This window comes from Haplochromis burtoni, unplaced genomic scaffold, assembly GCF_018398535.1.
Source record: "Haplochromis burtoni strain Fernald_Lab_line unplaced genomic scaffold, NCSU_Asbu1 Contig_686, whole genome shotgun sequence".
Taxonomy (NCBI): Eukaryota; Metazoa; Chordata; class Actinopteri; order Cichliformes; family Cichlidae; genus Haplochromis; species Haplochromis burtoni.
In genome coordinates this window covers 61,511-86,606 of record NW_024583047.1, presented here as the reverse complement: position 1 = coordinate 86,606, position 25,096 = coordinate 61,511, and the positions used below count along the sequence as shown (strand labels likewise).

The window sequence follows — 25,096 nt, the reverse complement described above, 5'->3', positions numbered from 1 at the left end:
ATTATATCGTCAGTTATATCGTTATCGCAAATTTTCAAATATATATCGTGATAAATATTTTTGGCCATATCGCCCTGCTCTAGTTGAATATGGAGCTGGAGTCTGTTTACACAGCACGAGGCGCAAAGAGGCAGCACCATTACTGAGATGGTGAGCTCAGGTAGATGGAAGAAAGCATGTTTCTAGCGTCCAAAACAGCAGCGCTGTTCCTGTAGTCAACTTTAAAACCTTTAATTTGAAACAGCTAGCGGGAGTCCTTCATCAAATCCCCTGATCAACAAAGTCCGACTTGGGAAAAAAAACAACATTTTTTGCTGCTTCATACACTGCTGTTTGTTTTACACAGCAGTGAACCAGTTGTATTAAAATATGCAGATTAACCAAGTCTGACACCATGTTTAAATTATACAGCTTCCAGGCTGACGGCCGACAGCAGAAAGTATGAGGGTAAATATGCTGCAAAATGCCTGAGCTTATAGAATAAAAAAAATTGAGAATTTCAAAAACCACAATTATTAGCACAATTTTAACCATGGGAGTATAGAGGGTGTCTGGGGAACGTGAGTGTGTACGGTGTTCATTTCTGTGTCTCTACATGTTGGATGAATGTGTGAGCATTTGTATATGTGTGCATGAGGGAGTGAATGCATTCTTGTGTGCCTGTTTGTCCGTGTCAGGTCTTACACTCCACCTCTCTTACAACATATCTTAGAATATCTCAGGCGCCCTGGGGGTGAGGGCCTATGAGGTGTACAAACAGGTATTCACAGACACACCATATTATTTGGCTGCTGCCTCTAAATATATTTTGTATTATATTAGTACTGTGTGCTGTTCAGTAACATTTATTATTTATTGTTATTTATGCATATGTCGGTTCTTGCTGTTGTTTCTCTGCTGTGTTATTTTTTTCCAGCAGTTGTTGAAGCAGATTGTGATTACAATAACACTAAATAAAAAAGATCCTAACAAAATATCACCATCAAGTGGATCATTAAAGTAAATGTCATGATGGTCCACTAGGGAAAGTAAAGCCATTTTTTGGTCTTCAGACAACAATTCTGCCAGACAGGACAGAATAAACACAATTATTCCACTATTGATTGAAAATTAGCTCTTCTTTATTTGAAAGTTTCAAACTTTCAAAAACATGTTTAGCCCCATTTTCTGTCAGTACGGAACGTTATGACACCAGGTGGGTTGGTTGCAGTCAATAGACACTTTTGTGTTGTCTCTTGCTGCAACAATCAGTTTTATGTTAAAACCAAGGACATACTCTGCACTGAAAAAGGGAAATCCACCTGTTAACCATAATGTTCAGGCTTGTAATGCACCTTATAAATGAGGACTGTGTGGAGAAGAGCCTGTTTGAGTCAGGTGACAGGTGGTTCACCGGACCGACAACCCTGATTAAGAAAATTATTTTTCCTCATCTAGTCGATTGTACCAATCAGCTGATGCAATCAGTTCTATTTTATGCAATAAAATAGTCTCTCTTTTCCTACGCACATCAATCTAGTTGACAACAAAAGAGCTTTAATACATGCACATCACACCATAAACATGACTATCTTTCTTACCAAAGCACGATCAGGAATCCCATAAGCACGTGTGCTGGGAAAGTTAGAGTTTTTTTCCTCTTGTGTCATCTCACTGACTGGATTGCTTCATTTTAGAAATGAGGAAAAGCGAAATGGAAGTGAAGGATAGAAGGATCGATGTGAAGATTTTGTTTGGTTTGGTTTTTTTCCTGCAGACAGCATGTTCGAACGTGTTTCTGCAAGAAACATTCTTGTGGTGTGATGCACTGGTAGAGAGACTATTTTACTGCATAAAATAGTGCTGAACAGATTTTGCACTCATTTTTGAAGCCAGGGGCAGCACAAAAGTGATCCCTTTAGACTGATTTTTTTTTGTCTTTAATTTCCCCTGAGTTATTGGTTCTGTTACTAGCTAGCTAAAATAAACTAATGTGAGTCTTGACATCAACAACCACCCAATCCGGTGACATGACGTTCCATACTAACAGAAGATGGCACTAAACATGTTTTTAAAAAGTTGACTTCAAGCACTTATTTCTTATATCCAGCTACAGACAGTGTTACATCTATGTCTGTTTCTGAAAGCAGGGCTATATTGTGCCTTTATACAATTAGTGTTTTGTTTTCACTTTAATGCAAAAATGTTATGACTTACTCCGAGTTAGCAAAATTCTAATATTTTATTAGCCTGTTACACATATACATCTCTGTGTTGTATCCAACACACTTCTGGTATCACAGTGGTTTCTGTTTATAGGTCTGCAGAAAAATTGCTCTCTCTGAAGAAGCAAAAAACCTTGGAAAAACAAGACCCCATGGTAGACGATGTTACAGCAAGCCAGTTAATCTCCTGAGGTCACTCTAAACACCAAGGTACCTGTCTATTAAAACAGCATCCACACAGGAAACATTTACGTTCCAAAGGCATTTGCTAATCTAAGCAACCAGACTCACCTGTCTCTTATCCCTTGGCTCCATGGCAACCACAACCACTCTACATGCTCTGCTCCTTGTTAGGCAAAGATGTGGCAAATTCTGTCAGTTCTGCCACACAAAGTCCAGCTCTAGATGCTACACATCTTTGATTCCGGCAGCTGTAGATCAAGTGGCTAAGATGCGCACAGAGAAAGCAGTTCTCTGCCTGTTAAGACCTCCTGCACTGCGTCCTTTGCCAGTGTGACAGAAGAAAAGGGGAGAACTCTCTCTGGGATATCCGGTTTTGTTTACTTCCTCAGGTGCTGCACAGGAATCGCGTCATAACGTTGATGCAGAGCCCTGTGAATAAAATGCAAAGCACATGAACAAAAACGTATATCTAACTGGAATGTCATCAACATAGATGACATGAATAACACCTTGGTGTCATTTGGTGTATAAAGTCCAGGAAATATCACCCAGTGTTAGCATAACAGCAGTACTGACAAGCAGACTGCACCATAGAATCTACTCACCTTGAACACAAGCAGTTTCAACTGACACAAAACCCCAGAGTCAGCAATCTCCTTGGCAAAGAGTTGAGAGTGGTGAGCCAATCGAACAGGCAGACAGACTGAAGGGTGGAGGGAGCACATCAAAGTGGGTGTGAAGGAATGCCCAATACATTCCCTGGATTTGGACAGCAACAGTCTTTCTGACACCGCCATCAGAGAGTCTAGCTCCACAGCCACAACATTACTGGCCTCGTGGATTAGTTTGTTGAGTGTGTTGGCGTTGGTTGATTGGTTGTAAGGTGAATAAAGTGCTTTAAGTGTACATAATAAAGCCCTGTATGTATGATTAAAATGTGACTTGTAGTCTAAACCTCTTTGAGTGGTCAGTATGAGTAGAAAAGCAGTGTATAAATGTGAGAACATTATATCTCTGGAAACTAATGGGAAGAGAAGAAACATGCTAGTAGGGCTGGGTGATATGAGAAAAATCGAATATCACGATATTTTTTGGCTACATCACGACACATATAGCAATATGTTTAAATAAACTTCAAAAATAAATATTATTTTCAACAATATAGTGCCTAAAATTACACTCATTCAAATCGACCATTCAAGGTTTTCTTCTACTTTGAATACAAAACATTTGAATCAATTTAAATGTTTTATCCATTAGTAGCACACACACGTTTTTCACAAATGACAATACTGTCACAGTAAGTCTCTTTCTGTGGTCAACACCAGACCTCTAACAAACTAAAGATCATAGCAACAAAAAAGGACATCAAGCAATAATTGAATAAAACAACTGAAAATAAACGGATGCTCTTTTGTGCTTGTAACATATAAAAATTGTAAAATAAAACATGCGATGACCTCAATTTACAGTAACTATAGTAACTATTAAAACGACTGACCAAGAATAGTCCAGGGTATCACAGCTGGTTTGTTTAATGTTTTCTTTGGTTTATGGGAGATGGTGACATGCAGAGTTTAAAACATTCTTCATTTGGATGACTTTTCAGCTGGTAGAATAATTTCGTGATATTGCTCTCTTTTGCAGCAATAGTTTTACGGCATGTTTTGCAAATTATTGCATTTTGTTCTGCATCATCCCCGTGAAATCCAAATGACAGCAAGTGTCAGTCCCCCGCTCGTCTGACGCTCCCGCTGTCGCCAAATTTTTCCCAATCTGGTAGTATATAAACACGCATGCTCAGCACAGTGTGCCAGGTAGAAAACTTTCCAATTGGGACGGGGGAATTAATGATGCATTCCCGGCGTGTGAGAGAGAAAAAAAATTTCACAGTGAATTACATGAAGACAGCTTAATGTTGCCATGGCAATTTATACTCTATGGTTACGATAAAGCCAACTTAACCATTGTACGTGGAAAAAATTTGATATATCGCCCACCCCTACATGCTAGTGAAGGCATCTACGTGTTTATCAGAGAACCTCTTTTAAACATTTAGATTCACCTTGCCAAGTAGCTGTGAAATAACTCCTGCTACTTATACTGCATCTCCTTGATACTGACATCATCATACTTTTTGGTATAGTTTATTTTTATTCTTAGGCTTGATGTGAAACTTAACATGTAAACAAATGACAAAAGTGAACACTCATCTCTGCACGCATGCCAAATATCTATGATTGTGCAAACTTGTCTCCATAGACGTTATGGATAAACAATGGAAAGACTGTTCATCTGTATGTCCACATCCACAGCAATGCATAATCTCTGCATACTACTGCTGAAATGGTCGCCCCCTCGGCCTTTACCTAAACAACCACTTTCAGCAGCGACCATTTAAGGGGTCACCACAGTAATTATCTGCCTCTTTGCATTCTCTACTGTCACCAGAGCCCTTTTCGTGTCTTCCTCCACTACATCCATGAACTCTCTTACCTAGCAAATCCACATTCAACATCCCTTGTCCAGTATATTAATAATCCCTCATCTATACATCTTCAAACCATCTCAACCTTGCCTCTCTTAACTTTGTCTCAAAACTGCTCAATCTGAGTCGTCCCTCTAATATACTCATTTCTAATGCTGTCAATACTTGCACTGAAAATGTTAACATCTTCAGTTCTGCCTGGGTGATAGACTGGCTACTTGTCCTGGGTGTACCTTGCTACATACCCAAAGTCAACTGGGATAGGCTCCAATCGACTTTACTCCACAAGCCGTGGCAATGAGGCATTGCTAAACAGAATTCTGCCAACATTTTCCCCTATTTGTGAAGTAAATCGTAAACCGTACCTGGCGGTTTCAAAGACTTTTGGTAGATTTTATCCACACATAACGATCGCGTTGACACAAATATGACCAAAAGAGAAAGACGGAAAAATACAAAAGTCAGAATTCTGAATTTGACTTAAAGTAAAATCGTCGCAAAACAAGTGAAAACTCTTATTTGTCGTATGGCTTTACGGGCTCTAGCAACTTTACAGAATGGGTATGAATAAGCTCACGTACACCTTGAGAGCTGTACTTAAAGCATAACCCCTAACACTAACCCAGCCTACAGTTCCAGCATGAAAGCTGTAAAAGCATGTCAGTTTGTCAAATCACAATACTTCGCACCAATGAAAATCTTTTCGCGGAGAACGACAATAGTCGGTGTTTTCACAAGCACCTCTCAAAGGTCAACAAAGCGACATGTCGTGAGTCACATTAGCTATAAATGAAATGTTCTGCTGTAAACAACAGCTATCACAAGACTAGTCTCGATTTGAGCTTTTATTCGATCCATCTTCTTTAAAAGCAAAGCTGTTGTCAGGCCACATATCTCCTTACCTCCATCTCAGAGGCAGATGCTACCGCAACACAGGCGTTGTTTAAACTACACTTCACCGCTGCAATATTCATCATATCACACTGAGTGGGTGTACATTATTAATATATAAGCACTCACCTTTCCTCATTTTCGAGTGTCTCTGCACATCCTGAAAAAACACCTTTTTCTCTCCATATAAACACACTTCAGATGCTTCACTGTGCAGCAGCAGCCATGTTGGAAAGCGTTCAGCTAGGAGGAAGGAAATAATGTGTACGTGCGTGCGCGCGTGCGCGCGCGTTCTTCTTCTTCTTTTCTATTTAAAGGCAGCTTGCATCCAACAATGTTGCACTATTGCCATCTCTTGGGCTATACTGCTACGTCACTTTTATTTCCTTAATAATCAGCTCTGCACATTAGGAGAGTCCAGGTCTTACAGTATAATACTCATGTATTACTGTAATCCTTATACAGTAACGTTAGTTAGTGACTGAGCATCCCGGTGACTTTCTCTAGATTCCTGTAATCAGGGTGAATTAGTTACGGATTAGACTAATTTACCGAAAAAGTACGGCGGGATGCTCGGGTCCTTCGGTGGGTTTGTCCAGTTTACCGAAAAACACCTCAGCTATAATTTTGAAACAGTCGGTCGTGGTTTTGGAAAGTAAACACTTGACCTCTCAGCATCCCCGCTCTATCTGCCATTAGATAGGCAGGTTTCTCCGTGACTGCAGCTGTCAGTCAAAGCTGTTGTGTTGACGTTGGACCCCAATTTAACAGCATTATGGTAGTAATTAGAATCAAACTTATGAGAAAGGACACCCCTTGAACACAAATCAACGTGATGAAAACTACTGATAATGCAAAACAAAATCTTTGGGAACTTTTTTCTTTTATTTTTATTTTAGTCTGACCCCAGTGCCCTCCGCTAACCTAGAGAAGGCGAGGTTTAAGACCTATACTGAAGCCAGACACCAGGGGGCGATAGAGATGTTTTTGCTTCATTTTCGGGGAGCTATTAGTTAGTCCATGTTTTCTGCAGTCATTGGTAATAACTAACTAATAAATTACAGCAACAATTTATTTAAATGAATCAAATTCAGCTACTTTTAAACTTTTACACTTCTTGCAAAGACCAGACTATTATAAGAAGAGGGTAATTCTTGAAAATCCCTGGCTCTGGAAAGTTAAAGTTTGTTACGTGTCATCACTAACTATGAAGTTGTAAGTAATACATGCTTGGTGTTGTATATAATGGATTTATACTAAAAGCCTTTTGCCGTGTTATTCAAATCTGTTGGCATATTTTAAACATTATTGTAGTCTTGGCCTCATTTTGGTCAGCACCTTCACTCTGCATTTAAAATATAATATATAAAAAAGAAACAGAAAAAAGAAGTCGGTGTGGATTTCAAAAGGTAGAATACTGTGCAAGAATTCCTGTACCAAAAATATATTTTGAACATTTAGATTTTATTTTTTATTATGGTCAATAATATTGAGATTTACTGATTTAATGCAGGCTTTTACAGGCTGGGGGTTTTAACAGAAATGCCCATTAATTTTTTATTATACTTGATGATGATGTAGAACCATCTCTTTCTGATCACCTCCTTACACTGAGGAGCTCCTCTGAGTTTTCACTGAATGAGAAGAAGGAGACCATCCAGTACTTCTTTTATTTCAGTTGAAATCATCTCTGAAAGCACAGCACCAGATACCCAGATTACGATTTCATTCTACAGTTTGGAGCTAAATTAACTGTACCTGACTGGACGCTCACTTGTCTGAGTAAAGCTAGCCAACTGACTTACAAACAAGGGAAGAATTGAACCTCAGGAATGAATTAAAGAAAATTACAAACTCTTAAACATACCAGAGACAATTTCCTGGATTACCAGATATGTAATGATTTATTGAATTGTGATTACCTTATTCATATTTTAACTACCTTAATGTCAGTATTCTGCAAACTTCAGGTGGGTTATGTTTGTATCTGGCAATAATTATTTGTATGTTCTGTATCTCTTTGTGCTTTGTCCATGTCAGTTTTCTATTGTAAAGATAGCCCATACTTGTTTGAATTTTGAGTACTTTCATTTTCATTTATAAATCCTTTACAAGGCACAAATAGTCCTCATTTTAGATGATCACACAAAATATTTAACTTACAACTGCCTGAATTAACTGTGAATTACACTATGAAATAAGTATTTCTAAAATCTCTATTAATACAATCACAATGATCTTATATTTTACTCATTACATCTATAAATGTGCATCTGAATACTTTACTAATCACCTATTTAGACTTTCTAAATTATACCAAGAGTTTATCAATCAAGAATAAACATCTGTATTTAAAAAAAATACCAAGGAGGAGTAATGCTTTATAAATGATGAATTAAGCACTTACTAATACCATACGAATGGTTAATAGTGTAACATTTAAAAAAAAAAAGGTACCTCACTTCACTACCTACCTTTCCTTGGACTCAATGAAAACTTCAGTGAGGTCAAGGCTAAAAGATTATGAACAGACGCTAGGATGCACTTTTGCAACACAACCATTGTCTATTGGACTGAATGCAGATGATGTGACTGTCATGGTCCGCAGTCCGTGCCAGTTGACCTGCCATGTCTATGTTGTGTTTTGTTGTTGTTCTCTCCCAGTCACTCATTTCTACCTTTACTTGTTGGCGTGTGTGTCCGGGTTTTCCTGTGACACCAGGCCTGGCGAGTTATTCCCGCCATGGGGTCACCTGCAGCTGATCAGCCTCGTAAGGGCAGAGACTTAACAGAGGAGCTGAGCTTCAGTCGATGCTGGGTCATTGTGAGAAACTCTGTCAGTGCCTAGTTAACACTGTGAAAGTGTTGTGTTAGTCATAGGAGCATAGGAAGGTACATAGGTAGATAGGAAGTCCTGCCTTTGCATTCCTGACAGAATGATCCAGAGTGGGGAGGAGAATGCCCTCTGAAGGGCTTTTCTCAACAGCCTCAATTAGGATTTGAAGCGTGAATTGTCCGCTGAAGTCATTAGATGCCTTAATCTCCATGTGTGTTAGTACAAATGTATTATCATGGTTGAGATTCTGTGGGAGATCTCAGACTGTTAGTTCTTAAATTTGATCTCTCTGAGACCTGTGCTGTGAGGCATGGGTTCCCTGAAGGGTCTGTACTTGGCCCATTGCTGTTTTCTTTGTATCTGCTGCCTCTTTGTCTTCTTCTACGTTTTTTAAAAGTAACCTTTCATTGTTACGCTGATCACCTGCAGCTTTATGTTCCTTAAACATTGGAAACTATGCTGATTTGTCTAAATTAGAAATTTGTCTATTTGCAATTAAGGACTTGTTATCTGATAATTTCCTGCTTCTTAATACTGATACGACAGATTTGATGGTCAATCGATCACAAAAATTGATGACATTGTCATAAATTGCAGGGACTTGGATGTGTGGTTTGACTCGGAGCTCTCCTTCAAGTCTCATGTAAAAGAGACAACAAGGACTACCTTTCATCACCTTAGGAACATCAATATCAAACAAATTTTATCACTTGACACTGCAGAGGTTCTTGTCCATGCATTTGTGTCTTTGCACATTTATTATTGTAACACTCTTCTTTCTGGGTTACCAACGAAAAGTTTTAGAGGTTTACAGATGATACAAAATGCAGCTGCTGGCATTTGAACCAAAACTGGGAAATTTGAGCACATTTTCCCAGTACTGAAATCTCAAAGAATGGAGATGCCGGTAAACGTAGGGGTGCTGGTGGGCACAATTACAGACGCCTCCCTACTTGGTCATCAGTGTTCTGCAAAACTCATACTCAGCACCCATACTCACCAGTGTAATGCTCTCATTGATTCGAGTGTTTGATCAATCAAGTGTTTGATCAATGAAATTATTTTCATTGATCAAACACTCAATATGAAATTCAAACTCCCATTGACACCTCTTACTGAACCTCTACAGGTTTCTGCCTTAAAACAGCACTAAGCTCACACAAATCACCCATCGCACTAAGGCCATTCAGCTCTCCCTTTCAGGCAGTCATGTAATTTTTGATTTGTCCTCTGTTCCTACAGTTTACCATGACCTAGCTGAAGTGTTTAGCAAGGACTTGGCTCTCTCACTTCCTCCGCAGAGACCATATGACTGTGGAATTGATCTGCTCTTGGGGGCACCACTCCCCACCAGTCGCCTGTACAGTCTTTGTAAGCCATGGAACCCTACATCACTGATTCTCTGACAGCTGGAATAATCTGTTCTTCCAAGTTCAAGCAGGGTTCTTCTTTGTGGAGAAAAAGGACAAGTCCCTCCATCTATGCATTTACTTTCAGTGGCTGAACAAAATAACCCTAAAGAACAAGTATCTCCTGCCACCACTATCTTCCGCTTTTGAACGGTTACGGGGGCCACCATTTTCATAAAAGTGGATTTAAGGAATGCCTATCAATTGTCCTTGGTGAATGACTTCTTGAAAGATTTCATTAACCACTGTGTTTTTGTGTACCTTGACAATATTTTGATTTTTCAAAATGTCCATAGCTGAACACGAGAGGCATGTTCACCAGGTGGCACAGCAAGCATTCTCCCAAGTCAAACAGAAGTTTGCCTCTGCGCCCATCTTGGTGCAACTAGACTTCTCTCAGCCATTCGTCTTAGAAGTGGATGCTTTGTGTTATCCCAGGACTCCGCTTCACCCATGTGCATATTTCTCTTGTCATCTCTCACAGGCTGAGCAGGAACTGCGACGTGGGACATTGGGAATTGCTGGCAATAAAGCTCACCTTGGAGGAATAGAGGCACTGTCTAGAAGGGATGGCGCAGCCACTCTTCATCTGGACGGACCATAAAAACATCCATACCTGTAAATGGCAAAGTGCCTCAACTCCCTTCAAGCCAGGTTCTTTACTCAGTTCAATCTAACCATCACGTACAGACCCAACTCTCGTAATGTGAAGCTGGATGTGCTCTCTCTGCAAATTTCCTCACTGGACGAGGCCTCCGAATATGATGAGATGATCCTGCCTGCAGCCTGCATCATCGTGGCCCTCAGATGGGAGCTCGAGGGTATAATCAGAAACACTCACCCTGGTCACACATCGCCCTGAATTTCATAGCTAGACCACCACCATCCTCAGGTAATACCACCATACTCACTATTGTGGATCCTTTTTGTTTTAAAGCTACCCATTTCATTGCTCTGCCCAAGTTTCCCACCGCCTTGGAGACAGCGAAGCTGTTGACTGATCATGTGTTCCACCTACATGGCGGAACACATGATCAATCGGACACAATTAGTCAAAACACTGTGTCCGATCGGGGTCGGCATTTCACATCGCGGGTTTGGAAGGAGTTTTGCTCCATTCTGAGCTTCACGCTGGATTGTTGTGAGAAACTCCGTCAGTCCCTAGCTAGCATTGTGAAAGTGTTTGTGTTATTCGCTCGTGTGGATTGTAGTAATGGCTGCCTTTGTGGTTTCCAGAAGAATTGCGGAAACAAGTGGAGAGAGGTGTTTGACCTATTGGACTGCTGTCACACATTTTGTAGTGACTAGGGCTAAACTATGAGCCTAGCACCTCCTTGAACTGACCTTGTGTGGGTGTGTCCTGCATCTCCCTGCCTTAGGTGCCACCTTTTTTGTACAGCTGACTCCCATCAGCAATTAAAGTACTTAAGGCCAGAGAAAGGTGAGCTCTAGTGCCAGAGAGCCTTGTTGGTTGCAGCTAGTGAGCTGTGTGTATGGTGTGATTGCTCCTGCTCTGTGGAGAGGAGTGTGTTTTAGTGACTAATCCTTTTTTTAACTTTACTTTTCAGTTTATTGACCAACACCTGAGTTTTGTTGTTTTCTTTCTTAAGAGGTGATAGCGGCTTGTACGTCTCTTTTGTTTAGTTAATAGGAACATTAATAAAACCATTTAACCATTTTGCCTCCCTGTCTCCTTTTTTTTTTTTTACCCGGACACCTTTTGTTACTTTCCCTCATCTCCTGGACCTTTTACTATATATATATATATATATATATATATATATACTACTTTTCTATAAAGCAAAATTAGAAACAGCACCCAGGAAGTTGCAGAAGTCCCACAGGCAGAAAAGGTGAAAGAAATTTTTGAAACCACCTTTTGTCTTTTAGCCTGAGAGGCCTTTGGATTTTAAAAACCCTGGTAAGCCAAGAAGCAGGAACAATTAAACCAGATGTCAACAGCAATGTGGGTTCCTTCCTGAAAGACAGCATTCTTTATCGCCGGCAGGTTTCCTAGAAGAGTCAGGGATGTGGTATAAATTTGGGGCACTCTGTGCCATGAGGGTCATTTGGGGAAGCATAAAACCATTGCACACACATTAGGATGCATTTGCACTGGCCAGGCCTGTGTGCAGATGTGGCCTAACATCAATAATCCCCTCCAGAGCCTTTACCAATTATTAGCACCCCATTTGAATGGCTGGGAACGGACATCGTCAGACCTGTTGAGAAAAGCAAATCAGGCAACCGTTATTTGCTGGTCATATAATGGTTGCCTGCTTTGCTTGCAGATTAAATTTCAAGTATCTTGAAGTCTTTCCTCTGAAGTGTATAAAAGCAAAATCTGTGGCTTTTTGTCCGGTGCAGTTTTTTTCAAGGTTGGGATTCCCTCATGAGATCCTGATAAACTGTGGAACTAATTTTATGCCATCTTTATTAGAGCAGGTCTACCAGCTTGTTGGTATCAAAAGCCTAAAAACCACTCCTTACCACCCTCAAACAGATTGCCTGACTAAGCCCTTCAAACAGACCCTGAAGCAAATGTTACGCAAATTGTTACATGAAAACTGATATGTGGTCATGAATTAAGGGGCTCTCTCTCTTTACTAAAAGAGACACGGGACGGTGACCAGAGAGCGGCAGAGGCTACTGATTTTATCTCTTATGATGAAAGAGTGACTTGGAGAAGATGACTGAGCTAGCTCCAAGCTTGTATGGCAGATGCCCACCAACATCAGAAAGTGTGATATGATTGGTCAGTCCGGGAAAGGTAATTTAATCTTGGACAAAAGGTACTTGTACTCCTTCCAAGTAATGATAGCAAACTGCTAGCTAAATGGCAAGGACCTTTTCAGATCCAGTAGAAACTTGGAGCTAGCAGGTATAAGATGGCAACATTCATACCTGACACCTAGAATTAATGATATGATTGAGCGCCTTGGAAAGCCTGATACCTCACAACTCTAGTTCTCTGCAAGGGCTATTGGCAGGTGATAATGTGTTCCTTTATCTACCTTGAGAAATCACCAGTACAACACTTCTTCCTTCAATTATTATTTAGTAAAGCATAGTAAAAAAATTATCATGCCCATGGATCTCTTTTGTTCAATAACCACAGGCTGTAGAACAGTTTGCTGCGGTCCATCTTCCCAAAAGAGTACCTCAACTTAACAGTATACAAAGTTTTATATGAGAATGTGCGTCTATGTGATTGGTTAAAACTGATAGGGAGAAATCATAATTTACACTTAATTCTTCCTTCGTTGGTGCCCCAACACTCTCAGCACTCAGCCTTGTCCAATTCAGGGGAGCAGCACCTGTTACGGCCCGTGGCCATAGGAAATCTGTGTTAGCTGCTGTGTTGTGTTTCTTTACTGTGTTTTAAGAATCTCTGCAGGTCTTTCCTCTAATAAAGAGCAGTAGGCTGCTGATTGGACCATGGATCATTGGACTGGGTTAAAAAAAAGCTGTTCTGCCAGCTGCCGGAAGAGAGAGAGAGAGAAGCGAGCGAGAGTGAACCGATTTGACAGCAGACTCAGACCTGGCCCTTTGTGTAATTTTGTATATGTGTAAGTGAGCTCCTTGAGAGCCGCCAAATGTGAGTATATGAGTCCAGTGCTTATGCGTGCATAGGCTGAAGCCGAAGGGGTGTGTCGCCTTTTTGTTTTGAACTGTTTTCTTCTGTTTCTGGGCCAGGAAGCGAGGGATAGTTATTGTTATTTGTTTGTTTTGTTTCTTTCTTAGGGTTTAGTTAGTTTTCTCTGGTGGGACTTAGTTGGTTTTGTTTATTATTTTGGCCTGGGCTCACCTTGGAGTTGTGCTTCTTGTTACTTAATAAAATCACCTTTGTTTTTTTACTCATAACCGGGTTCATTGTTTGGCTTGGGAACCAGGGGGGGTACTTGCTTCTCTCTCCTCAGAATCTTATGTGCGTTTCTACACGCCTAGACTAGCGGCGTAACAGCACCTAAAAAGGGAAGTCTGCTACATGAGTACTAAATGCTTTTCCCTATTCTCTCATCTTTCACCCAATAACATGCTGTCCTAGTGACCGTAAAAGCAACCCTGACTGAGACTCCAGATATTGTTTTGTCTCAAGTAGTCCCAATGACCCACCTTATCATCTGTATTTAGACAGAAAGTGTAGAGGTTTAAAGGTGAAGGGACACTGTCTGCATGTCTAAATTCACAAGCTATTGTTCATTATTATACCTAACATAGGTACCACTCACTCAACGCTCAGGGGAGCTGACCACCTGCTGGACACCATGAAGGCTATTCCAATTCACAGTCCTGCCTTTTGGATTACGTAGGGCCCCTGCAACATTTCAGAGGCTGATGGATGAGGTACTGTGTGTTTTGTCAGAGTTCACTGCAGCGTATCTTGATGATATTATGACATATAGCTATACCTGAGACGAACCCCTCAAACATCTAGCAAAGGTATGAGGGCATCTCCAAGCAACTGTGCTAACTGTTAATCCATCAAAATGTGTCTTTGTCGAAGATGAAACTGAATATCTGGGATTTGTCATAGGAAATGGGGTGATAAACCGCAAGTAAGCAAAATTGGTGCTATTGAGTCCTGCCCTTTGCCACAGACAAGAAAACTTACATCTTTTCTTGGCATGGCAGGGTTCTACCACCGATGTATCCCTATTTATCCCTCTCTGCCAGGGCGTCTCCCCCTCACCAATGTAATAGGCTCTAGGTGTCCTAACTAGATTTGGTGGACGGAGGAGACAGAGGCAATGCTCCAGTCACTGAATAAGAGTACAGACTTGTATAGCCCAAATTTTGTTTTAATCTTCAAACTGATGCTTCGGATAAGGGTCCGGGGGCTGTTTTTCTACAGGGACCACTGGATGAATGACACCGAGTGGCTTTCGTTAGCCGCAAGATGTTCCCAAGAGAGATGAGCTATTCGACAGTTTCTGTCATTTTGAATTATTTTTGTAGTAACTTTGTTTTGCAGTATAATAAAACCCATTTCTTGAAGATTAAACCTGTACCTGTATGTTCTTGGCTGCTTGCTCCTTGATAGTTATAGATTGAAGAAGGCTCTTGGATGAGAAGTAAAATGTCTTCAGGAACTTGAAGTCCAGCGGCCCTCTTTTTCCAAGCTCTTAAGAGTGTTAGATGTATTATTTGTGAATTTTACTGAAATTATCAAAATTAAAAAAAAAAAAAATCTAAATTCAATGAATATTTTTTATGCAGTAGTAAAATGTTAAACATTTGATATGTTTTCTATTTTCTATTGTGAATTATGAGTTTATGAGATTTGCAAATAAAATATTCGGTTTTTATTTATATTTTACTTTTTTTCTGGAATTGGGGTTGGTCTTGGTCTGACTTGGAGATGCCTGGATCACCTCATCTAGCTCCTTTTGATGTGGAAGAGCAGCGCCTCTGCTCAGAGTCCCTCCCGAATGACCGAGCTCCTCACCCCATCTCTAAGCGAGAGCCCAGCCACATTATGTCTTCCTAAATACGTATCACATTGAAATAAGAATAACTGAGAAAGCTTGTCTTGATGTATACTTAAGTAAAGCTCAGTAGGTGTGCAGTCATGGAGTACTCATTTGTGAATTGTCATAAAGTAAAATATTTATTGCTTTGATTAACTGCAGAGTTTTAAATTTGATCAGAATTACAGCTTTCAGGTTGCATCTGTGATCATTATACTTCATTTATGGAAGCCTACTAGTGAAAGAAGATGGGGGAAAAAAATGCACATACGATTTATTAAGCAGGTAATGTAAATCTTTAATGATGCTAATTTACTTAAATGACATCAGCATTCATTCCAATAATTAATCAACTTTGCATTCCAACAACAGTTTATAGTTCAGATAATGATCAAATTTAAGGCTTACGTTTATTCTAATACTTTATTGTCTCTAACTTAGTATGCTCCTTAATGAGTGTTACGTGTTGCAGGTTTCCATTCATATAACACAGGACAGATATCAGGATCATTTCTGCATGTTTCTACTCAGTTTGTTTCAACAATAGCAACAATAAAACAACAATAACAATAAAAAGAACAAAACCTGTCTTTTCTCTCTGTATCTACTGAATCTACTTTGAAATGGAACTGGAGATTGCCGGTCGAATCAGCTCTTCCATTAATAGAGCAAGAGTGTGGCACAACTGTTTAGCCTGAAACAGATATTTAAAAATTAAATTAGACTTGAATGCAAAAATCTTTTGACAACTTTTTTGGTGATGTGTGTCCCTGACACCAAATTAGAAGTTAACCCACTGCACAAAATCATTGACAAGCATTTTGACATGTGAGTAATCATTTATTGAAAAAGTCTTTAAATGAGAGGATTTATAACACTGGAGAAAGTAAATGGATGTTTTTTTTAATGTATTAAGGGATGCTTTGGTCAAATGTTAAAACAACTGATTGAATAAAAGATTAATTGGAAATGCCAAATTATGGAAAACAAATAGTATGAAAAACCCGCAGAAGTATCAGGACATTTTTATCCTCTAATACGACTGTGGAACATACCAAGATGCCAAACGAGGAAAATGCTTTTTCGTTCCAGAAAAATACAAAACACACACAGTGAAATAAAAACAGATCAAAAAGTCATTACCTGTTTGAGACGAATGGTGATTTTTTTGGGAGCAGCTGGATTGCCATAGTCAATGTCCACGGCTGGCACCTTGCCTTTTTTATTGGGGTGAATGGTGCGCATGAACTGAACATCAGTCAGAGGAATCCGAAACACTTGCTCCTGCATCAAACAGAGACAACAACAAAACAGCTGATATGATGTATCATACACCTTTTGCTTAGCATTAGCAGAGAGATTTGTGACTTGACACAGGACAAATTATGCTTCAGACTGGATCTTAGACTTATTTAATGAAAAAAAAACACTAAACTCTATGAAAAAATCATCAGGTTCAGAAAAGAAGAACAGAAGGCAAGAGACACTCTTTAAAAGACCAGCACCTGTGTTTTGGAGTGTAGGAACAGCACTCCTTCCTGGTTGATGCAGACCACACACGGAGAAGGACAACCACGCTGGCTCACCTTCTCAGCCAGGAAAGTGTTGGATCCAAACAGGGGCAGAGAACTCAGAACCTCTGAAAAATACAGAATTTAGACAAATATTATCAACAGAGGAGGAGGAGGAGAAAAGATGAGCTAGAGAAGAGATACTACCTACCAATGAATTGTACTTTAGCATGTTGAGGGCTAAGGGACTGCATGGCAGCAATCCGGCCCTGACAGAAAGTGAGGATCTCCTCCACTTTGTTACGGAGCCCAGTCTGTGAAGGCAGGTACCCCTTTATTTCTGACCTTAAAGAGAAATGCACAAATCAGTATATACATACTGTACATTTACTAACATTACATACATGATGTTAGTGACATGTTTCAAAGAATAAAATTTGCCAGAAAGTTTTTCAAAAGTGTTTCTCTTTATTGTCCGGGAACACTGTATTCAGTGCTTACAATACAAATCAGGACACACCTACTCATTTAGTCATCAAAACTGGATAAAACCCTTTGATGGATACCAGCACAACCCTGGCAAAATCAAGTGGCCAGCGTTGAACTTGGAAACGAAAACAGTGCAGTTCCTCTACTGTCTACTTGAGGCTCTAAATATGTGTCATTGCCCCCAGACTATATTACTTCTGTGTCTGTAATTTGCCACGATAAAGTTATGAATATAACTTGCTAGCCTCAATCGCTAACGTAGCACCCCACCTTCTGTCTTGACCATTTTAAGTGATGACTGCATGATATTTCTTGAGATATTTGCAATAGTTCAAATCACTGAAAAATGTAAAATATAAAACTTTTTTTTACCCAATTATGTGTTATCAGACGGCTGTTCTAAAAAATAATAATAAATAAATTAAGTATCATCAAGTATCACACCTCTGTAAAGGAAAAACAACTTTTTATTTGTATTTTTATATTTTGAATTTAACCAAACAAAAATATGTTCATTAGTCAGATTTTTAAAGAAAGCAGAAACACAGACAAGATGGAGCTCTTTGAGGCAACAACAGGTGATTAAAGGTAGTCTTTTATAAACAGTCCACTCTTAAACTGATTATTGTGACTGTGTAACTCACAGTGAGGGCTGGTCCTGCAGGCCCAGAGCCAGGTGCTGCAGGGCTGACAGCATTGCTATCTGCTGGATTGTTGATGACCCTCCTGTGACAGGAGGAAGCATCAGTTGCCCGCTCAGATAGTCTGCAAGAAGCTACACACAAACACACACAAGCAGTAATGGTTAGATTAGAATAAGATTATTCAAGATACATTCAAGTCATTATGTTACCTGTTGGTAGTGGAAATCCACATAAAGGTCATTGATAAAAGAAAGAGGCATTCTCCACATCACTCTTCTCAGCAACAAGGAGCTTGAGTTGTCCTCCACCAGAAAGTCAAACAGGTACTCCTCAAAATGAAGGGGACGCACCATCCCATCTAAGAAGTGGGGAGCAGAGGAGTAAGGAAGGGGGCAAAAATCTGTTCATCTTTTTCTTAAGTATCCACAAACATCTACACTGAAGGGACAACATAAAAGAAAAACTTGAATGCTTGAACCCTGTAGTGAGGAATCCCGTGCTTGTGCTGTTTTGTTGGGAAATGGTTGGGTTCAGTTGTTCTGCACTGTATTGTTTTTTGTTTTTTTGTTTTTTTTATATACCTTGGTGTTAAGACAATGGCTTTTTTAGGAAAAATATTTCTCATTTCAGGCAACCATGACAGGGCTCTAGAGTGCGACCAATTTCTCCATGGTGCGACTAATAAAAAAATACTTGGTCGCACCGGTGCAACCAAGTATTTTCTCGGAAAAAAAAAGTTTCAGCAACCCTGAAAGTCTCCGTGTGTTCAACAACAGACACACATTATGCCCATGTCGTGTTCTAAACCAATCAGAGATACTCAGAGGCGGGGACCTCTGTGATTGGCCGTGGACCAGATATTCCTGCAGACCTACTTGTGTTTACGTTTGAAAGTGCGGGCAGATAGAGAAGGGTGAGTAGCCCAGGTCAGAAGTGTATGAAGTTGGTATTGAGAAAATATGAAAAGAACAATTGATAACTTTTTCGTTAAGTTAAGGCCTGATCAGTCCAAAATTCTGAGCCAGCGCTCTGACACGGAGCCATCAACCTCTCCGTTTTTGTCAAACACTGGTCCGGAGACGGCATCAGAAAATGAGCCACATACGATCGACTCCCAGCCGGAGTCCACTGAAAGTAAAAGTGAGAAAATGTATAAATTTCGAATCGAGTGGCTTGACCAGTTTCCCTGGCTAAGATACAGCCAAGCTGACAATATGATGCACTGCATTTATTGTCGCGAGTGTGGAAAGACCATGGCCGGCAACACTGCATTTGTCACTGGTGCTAATACGTTTCGAATTGAAACGCTGAAAAAGCATACAGCATCGAGAAGACACATTATATGCCGCGATAAATGCTCTGCCAAAATGTCCCCGCTCCCCACTGCCTTTCAGCGGCAGGCAGGAGTAAACAGGTCATCGGAGGAGGCCGAGATGATCATTAAGTTTAACATCGCCTACAATATTGCAAAAGAAGAAGTTCCGTTTACTAAGTTCAAGTCAGAAATAACTCTTCACAAGAAAAATGGCTTGGACATAAACCCCACATACAGCAATGATGTTGCGTGCGCCCAGTTTATAGGCGTAATCGCTGACACACTGAAAAAAAAGACGTCAGTGGAAATTGCGAACAGTACATACATGGCCTTCCTGATCGATGGAGACACAGACATCGCCACAAAAGAATGTGTCATTGTGTACGCTCGTATCTTGCAAAAAGGAAGACCAGCGAATATACTGATTGGACACATTGAGGTCCAGCATGCCCATGCCCAAGGTAAGCCATGTCATGTCACGTAGCCTATGTATATGATTAATAATATTACGTCGTGTTACTGAATTAACCATATCTAGCATATTCTTGTCATTGAAAATTAAACATAGCAATAATACATGAATATAGAAACTCAAACTGAAAAAGACTGCATTGTAAACTCTTGATCTGATAAGTAAATGGTATTTTTTTAAATTTGTTTAGGAATTGATGCTGCCTCAAAGAAAGCATTTGCTGCTCTTGGGGACCAGTGCAGTAACTGGTTGGATAAAATCATTGCTATGGGGGCTGATGGAGCTGCTGTTAATTTGGGCAGCAAAGGGGGTGTCAAGTTAATCATTTTGAAAGGTTGTTAGTTAATCATTTACAAATCAAAAAAACGTGAACATGTAAAACTGCGGTGTTAAGTAATGCAGTTAAAAAATTTGGGTACGCCTAACTTTTGTGCTGGTGCGCCTAAATTTTATTTTTAGGCGCACCAGTGCAACCATGGCAAAAAGTTAGTCTAGAGCCCTGCATGACTTTACAGTAAAAGCACCATGTGGGTACTAATATAGTGAAAACAAACAAGCATTATGAAACATTATTTTAATAATAAAAAAAAAGGTAAGCAACAGTAGTAAATGTGAGCCTGTTCTACCCTTCTTTTAATTTTAATAAAATTCTTCAAATTTTAATATTATTAATATTATACATACATGCACAAATATTTATACATGAAGGTGATATGCTATGTATAGTTTTTCAAAGATTTACAAATTACCTTTTAGAAATAGGATTGCAGATGTTTTGATATATTTGCACATAATAGCTTTAAAGACACAGTACTTTAATTTGAGTTGAACTTTTTTTCTGTGTCAGACAGAGATGTCATTATTCTGGTTTACCTTGTTGTCTAATGACAAGGATGGAGAACTCTTTGATTTCTTTGAGTTGGGTGATGCCCATTTCTTTACACAACTCCATTACCACATCTTCAGTGACCTATGTGAAGCAATAAAAATTACAGCATAGAATATTAATAATAAATAATATAAAGATGGTTTTACTGATGGATAAATAAATATGTATAAATAAATCTTACACTGAAGTTTTTTATTTGTATGGGAAATTCCACTCCTCCTGGCAGGTGGATAGGAATATAGATAGAAGTTTTGCCAGCCTGAAGAAAATGAAAACACACTCAAAATGAGATCTGCTGAATTAATTACATTCAGTTCATTTAAGGCTTTTCTTTTTTAGCTGGGTCAGGACCCTACAACCAAGAACAGGGAGAGACCTCTGGCAGAGCCAGTATCAAGGAGGCACAGTCATCTACTGTGGCTGGATTGGGTGTCAACGGAAAGAGAAGAAAAACAAAAACAAAAAAAGAACATAGAGAGAACAAGAACGACAAATGGAACAAAACATATAAACACATAGAGAGACTAAGCAAAAGTTAATGACATGCAATATTGGAGCATAAACACATGGGGAGTGAAAAAAGGGAGTGTCCAAAAAAAGCACTCCCCCAGCACTCTAAATGAATAGTAGCCTAAATAATGGATGATTCACCTAATCAAAGTCTAAATAACAGTTTTCATATAATGAAAGCTTAATCTTAAAAGAAAAGAAAAGAAGGCATCTGTCTCCCAAAAGCCCGAGCTGGCCCTGATAGCTGAAAGCTCTGCATCTTATTCTACTTTTACAAAGTGTCAGAATCACAAATAAGTCTATAGTCTGAGAGCAAAGTCTGAAATATTCATTATTATATGATGAGGCCAGATCAATCAGAACTTTGTATTGTTTGAGTGAGTAAGTCAACTTGCCAGTATTGCTTCTATCTCGGGATATGAGGGGATATTGCGGCGACCACCAAAGCGAAGAGAGCGCTGGAGGTTATCATGACTCAAAGATGCCAGTTCTGAGGAGGACATCATATTAGTGAAGAAGCTATTGAAACATTAAATTGACATATAAGTTTTTTCCTCATCAAAACAACTTCCTCTACCATGGTATGGGTGCACATAATCCTGAGAGATGTCATCGAGGTAGCGTGTGATATAAGGCTGCAGTGTAGCAGAGCAAGGGAAAAAGCCAGCCACCACACTGAGTAGTTGCCAACCTAAGGAACAGCTGGATCTGCAGATTCAAGATCATAATAATTATAATAATTGCAAAGAATACATCAAAGAAAGAAAAATCAACGTTGAATTTTTTTGTAAATAGTGCACTGTAATTATTGCAGATATGTAGCGGTTAGTGGAAGTGAGAAGCATGAATGATCCTGAATCTGTAAGGGATTTTTAAACACTAAAGATGATGCTAAAGAGCCAATTAAAAGAAATAATAAATAAATAAAAAATAATAAAATGGCACTATTCTCTTTTTAGCTCTTATATATTACAATCTTGCAAAACATGTAAAAGTAGAAGATGTAAAAGATGGAGGCATGTGCACTTATTATTTCCCTCGGCTTACTGTATCTATAAGGTGAACTGCCATGGCATTCACCTTTGTGAGGTCAGTGCTGTGTTGGGATGAGCCTGAGACACTGCACTTTTTTCCCACTTTAGATTGAGGTGTAATGTAACTGTAGTGTGAAACTGTACATGCCCCAAGTACAAGTACAAGAGACTGCCTAAAGCCTTTACCTTTCTTTATTTTCATCTAAAAGATAAAGACAAAACCTTCTTTATCTCTCTATGAATGTGGATTGCAAGTTATTTTTCCTTTTAGGCCTGCAGAAATCATTAATTAATAAGGAATTTTATCATAATATAATCCTCAAAACAGCAATATTACCGAAGTCTCTTACTTTGTTTGTATTCCTGCTTTACCATTTGAATTGCTTTTATTATTTATATTACTTTGGACGAGGAGCAGAGCGAGTGCGAAGAAGTTTGTCTCCCCAGCCTGTTGATCCCCGGGACCCTGGTGTTTCCCCCCACCCCCCCTTCATGTGTATATAGCGCACCAGTGTGATTAATAAAGAGTTGTTGACCCGTGCTTTCTCAGTCTGCGCCTGAGTCCGTTCCACCGCCGTGACACTCAGTATGTATAATATTATTTATACCTGAGAATAATACCTTAAAAAGATGATTTCTGGGTTATACAGCACATGATAACTGCTAGTGTTATGGTAGTTGAAAAGAAACATTAGAAGTTAAAGTAACTTCAAGTAACATCAGTAAATTGCATGCATTGAATAAACTTATTAATAAATGTATCATAATGTAACACAGTTATTTAAGCTATTATCAAAGCTCATCAGTTATAAGTGTAGGTAAAGCATAAGACGTGATTACTGAAAATCATGGTAAGTCTTTAATCACCTACCATTCAATGTTACTTAAGTAAAACAGAAAGTGGCAGAAAGGGCAGTGCTGGACAATCTGCCTGAACAGGTATGAATGTGCACAGTACAGTACAGCACATAACTTCATGCAAGCTCAGTCAATGTGCAATTTGTAAACAAAAGTTAAATTTGAAAAATTAAAAATCTCTTTAAGAACCCAAATCTGTTCAATCGCAGTTTACGGCTTTTAAATAGACTCTTTACTTTTGATAGGCTTACTTTTTTGGGTTGTTGGTAGTTTGCTTGATAACCTGGCAGAATATTTCATCCCTCAGCAGTTCCTTTTCCTTCCCTAGCTGAACAGAAGTGAGAGAGTCATTACTATTAAAACAAAAGTCCACCCAACTTACAGAAACTGTTTGAATATGCACTCACCAGAAGAATCTGCCTCAGACACTCTGGCTGGCTGCTGTTCTTCCTCATTGGCATGTCTCCCATGTACTCCATCATGTCTGAAAGGACAGACAAATGCGTGGATGAAGAAAGAACAGAAAAAAAGTTTCAATGTATAATACCATGTGTTATTGTGGGTACACTCACTTGTGAAACACTGAATAGATAACTCCTTGATTTCAGGGTCATTATAGAGAATGAGAGATTCCTGGATGGGAGTCTGTGTGAAAAAGACACACATCACAGTTAGCTTTTAGTTTTATTATTTCACAAAGCTTCATTAACACTGACTAGATTCAAATATGTATAATAAACATCTTGGAAATGCCATACAGTCTGAATTCATCATGTTCAACAGTTATTTTTGCCAAAGCATGGGAGTTACTCATTTGATCCACACAAAGTCTCTATAATATCCCTCAGTTTTAGAGCCATCGATCGCTTTGGAGTGGACAACGCCAAAGAATTTGTTGATTCTGGATAGAACTAGGTGTGATGATTCTAGATCATATCTATTTTATTTGTTAAAATTATGTGTCAATTACTTCTCGTCCCTTCAGAAGATTAAGACACTGTTTTGAAGTAACAAACTTCTTTGACACAATTAACGATCCACATGAATTAACTGATGCATTACATCATATATACAATTTCATGAGAAATCTGTGATTCAAACTAGAAAATTTACTATGTTCACAAATAATAAGCTGTGGCTGACAAAAGAGCTCAAGGTTTGTCTCAGTAAGAGAAAGATTGCATTTCTAAATGAAAGAAAATCATTAATAGCTTTAAATATTTGAGAACATACATCATTTAATTTCATGGTTAATATTGACTCTATTTGCAAGAAAGTTAATCAGAGATTGTTATTAGGATGTTAAGAGGCTTTGGAGATAAAGTCTTTCCAAAACGTTGTGGCTATGTAACCTTGACTGATAAACTTGATCCTTATGTTCAGTTTCAGTCTGGTATAGCAACCCGACTGTGGCCATCAAAAACAAAGCGATTATCAGAACTGTTGTATAGCTTTATCATTGGGCCGTTTTGAGGAAAGTCTGATCTATCATTGCTGACTGTGAACACTAGAGCAGGGCGATATGACCAAAAATATTTATCACGATATACATCTGAAAATTTGCGATAATGATATAACTGACGATATAATTGACACTAGACAAAACACTTTACAACTCCACAACTTTATTTGTGCAAAAAAACAAAACAAAAAACCATAAATGTATTTTCACTTCAACAAGCAGCTGTTTTTATGTGCATTAAAGTTATATAAAACTTTAACAGTGCAAATGCAAATTCCTCGCTGACAGTTTAACCAAAAGGCATTTCCAGTGGAAACTGGCCGACATATTCTCAGCATAACCATGTAGAATATCCACAAAACTTAAAAAGAGGTCATACACACACAGAGCAGAGTACGTATCACTCCGCGAGGCTCCGCCTACGATAGCC

The 25,096-nt window shown here is 39.1% G+C and overlaps 2 protein-coding genes across 4 annotated transcripts in view; both read right to left on the bottom strand.

Moving 5' to 3' along the window:
- The window catches only part of tmem94 (transmembrane protein 94), a gene marked incomplete in the record, with an annotated part of 53,083 nt that extends 47,045 nt beyond the window's left edge, over window positions 1-6,038 (bottom strand). Inside the window, 2 exon segments of the mRNA XM_014330049.2 lie at window positions 2,496-2,816; window positions 5,896-6,038. Of these exon segments, the coding sequence (XP_014185535.1) occupies window positions 2,496-2,519 (24 nt within the window).
- A 9,288-nt stretch (window positions 6,039-15,326) lies between these two features.
- Window positions 15,327-25,096, bottom strand: part of myo15b (myosin XVB) — a 48,335-nt gene continuing 38,565 nt past the window's right edge. For all 3 annotated transcript variants that reach the window (XM_005949587.3, XM_042215228.1, XM_042215229.1), the window contains exons 31-43: window positions 23,777-23,849; window positions 23,612-23,688; window positions 23,456-23,532; window positions 21,890-22,020; window positions 21,708-21,802; window positions 20,984-21,061; window positions 20,787-20,883; window positions 18,336-18,484; window positions 18,127-18,257; window positions 17,205-17,338; window positions 16,988-17,121; window positions 16,626-16,766; window positions 15,327-16,176 (exon numbers count right to left, since the gene is read on the bottom strand). In XM_005949587.3, coding sequence (XP_005949649.2) covers window positions 16,096-16,176; window positions 16,626-16,766; window positions 16,988-17,121; window positions 17,205-17,338; window positions 18,127-18,257; window positions 18,336-18,484; window positions 20,787-20,883; window positions 20,984-21,061; window positions 21,708-21,802; window positions 21,890-22,020; window positions 23,456-23,532; window positions 23,612-23,688; window positions 23,777-23,849 — 1,398 coding nt within the window. In that variant the 3' untranslated portion in view covers window positions 15,327-16,095. The remainder of the gene's footprint in view (window positions 16,177-16,625; window positions 16,767-16,987; window positions 17,122-17,204; window positions 17,339-18,126; window positions 18,258-18,335; window positions 18,485-20,786; window positions 20,884-20,983; window positions 21,062-21,707; window positions 21,803-21,889; window positions 22,021-23,455; window positions 23,533-23,611; window positions 23,689-23,776; window positions 23,850-25,096) is intronic.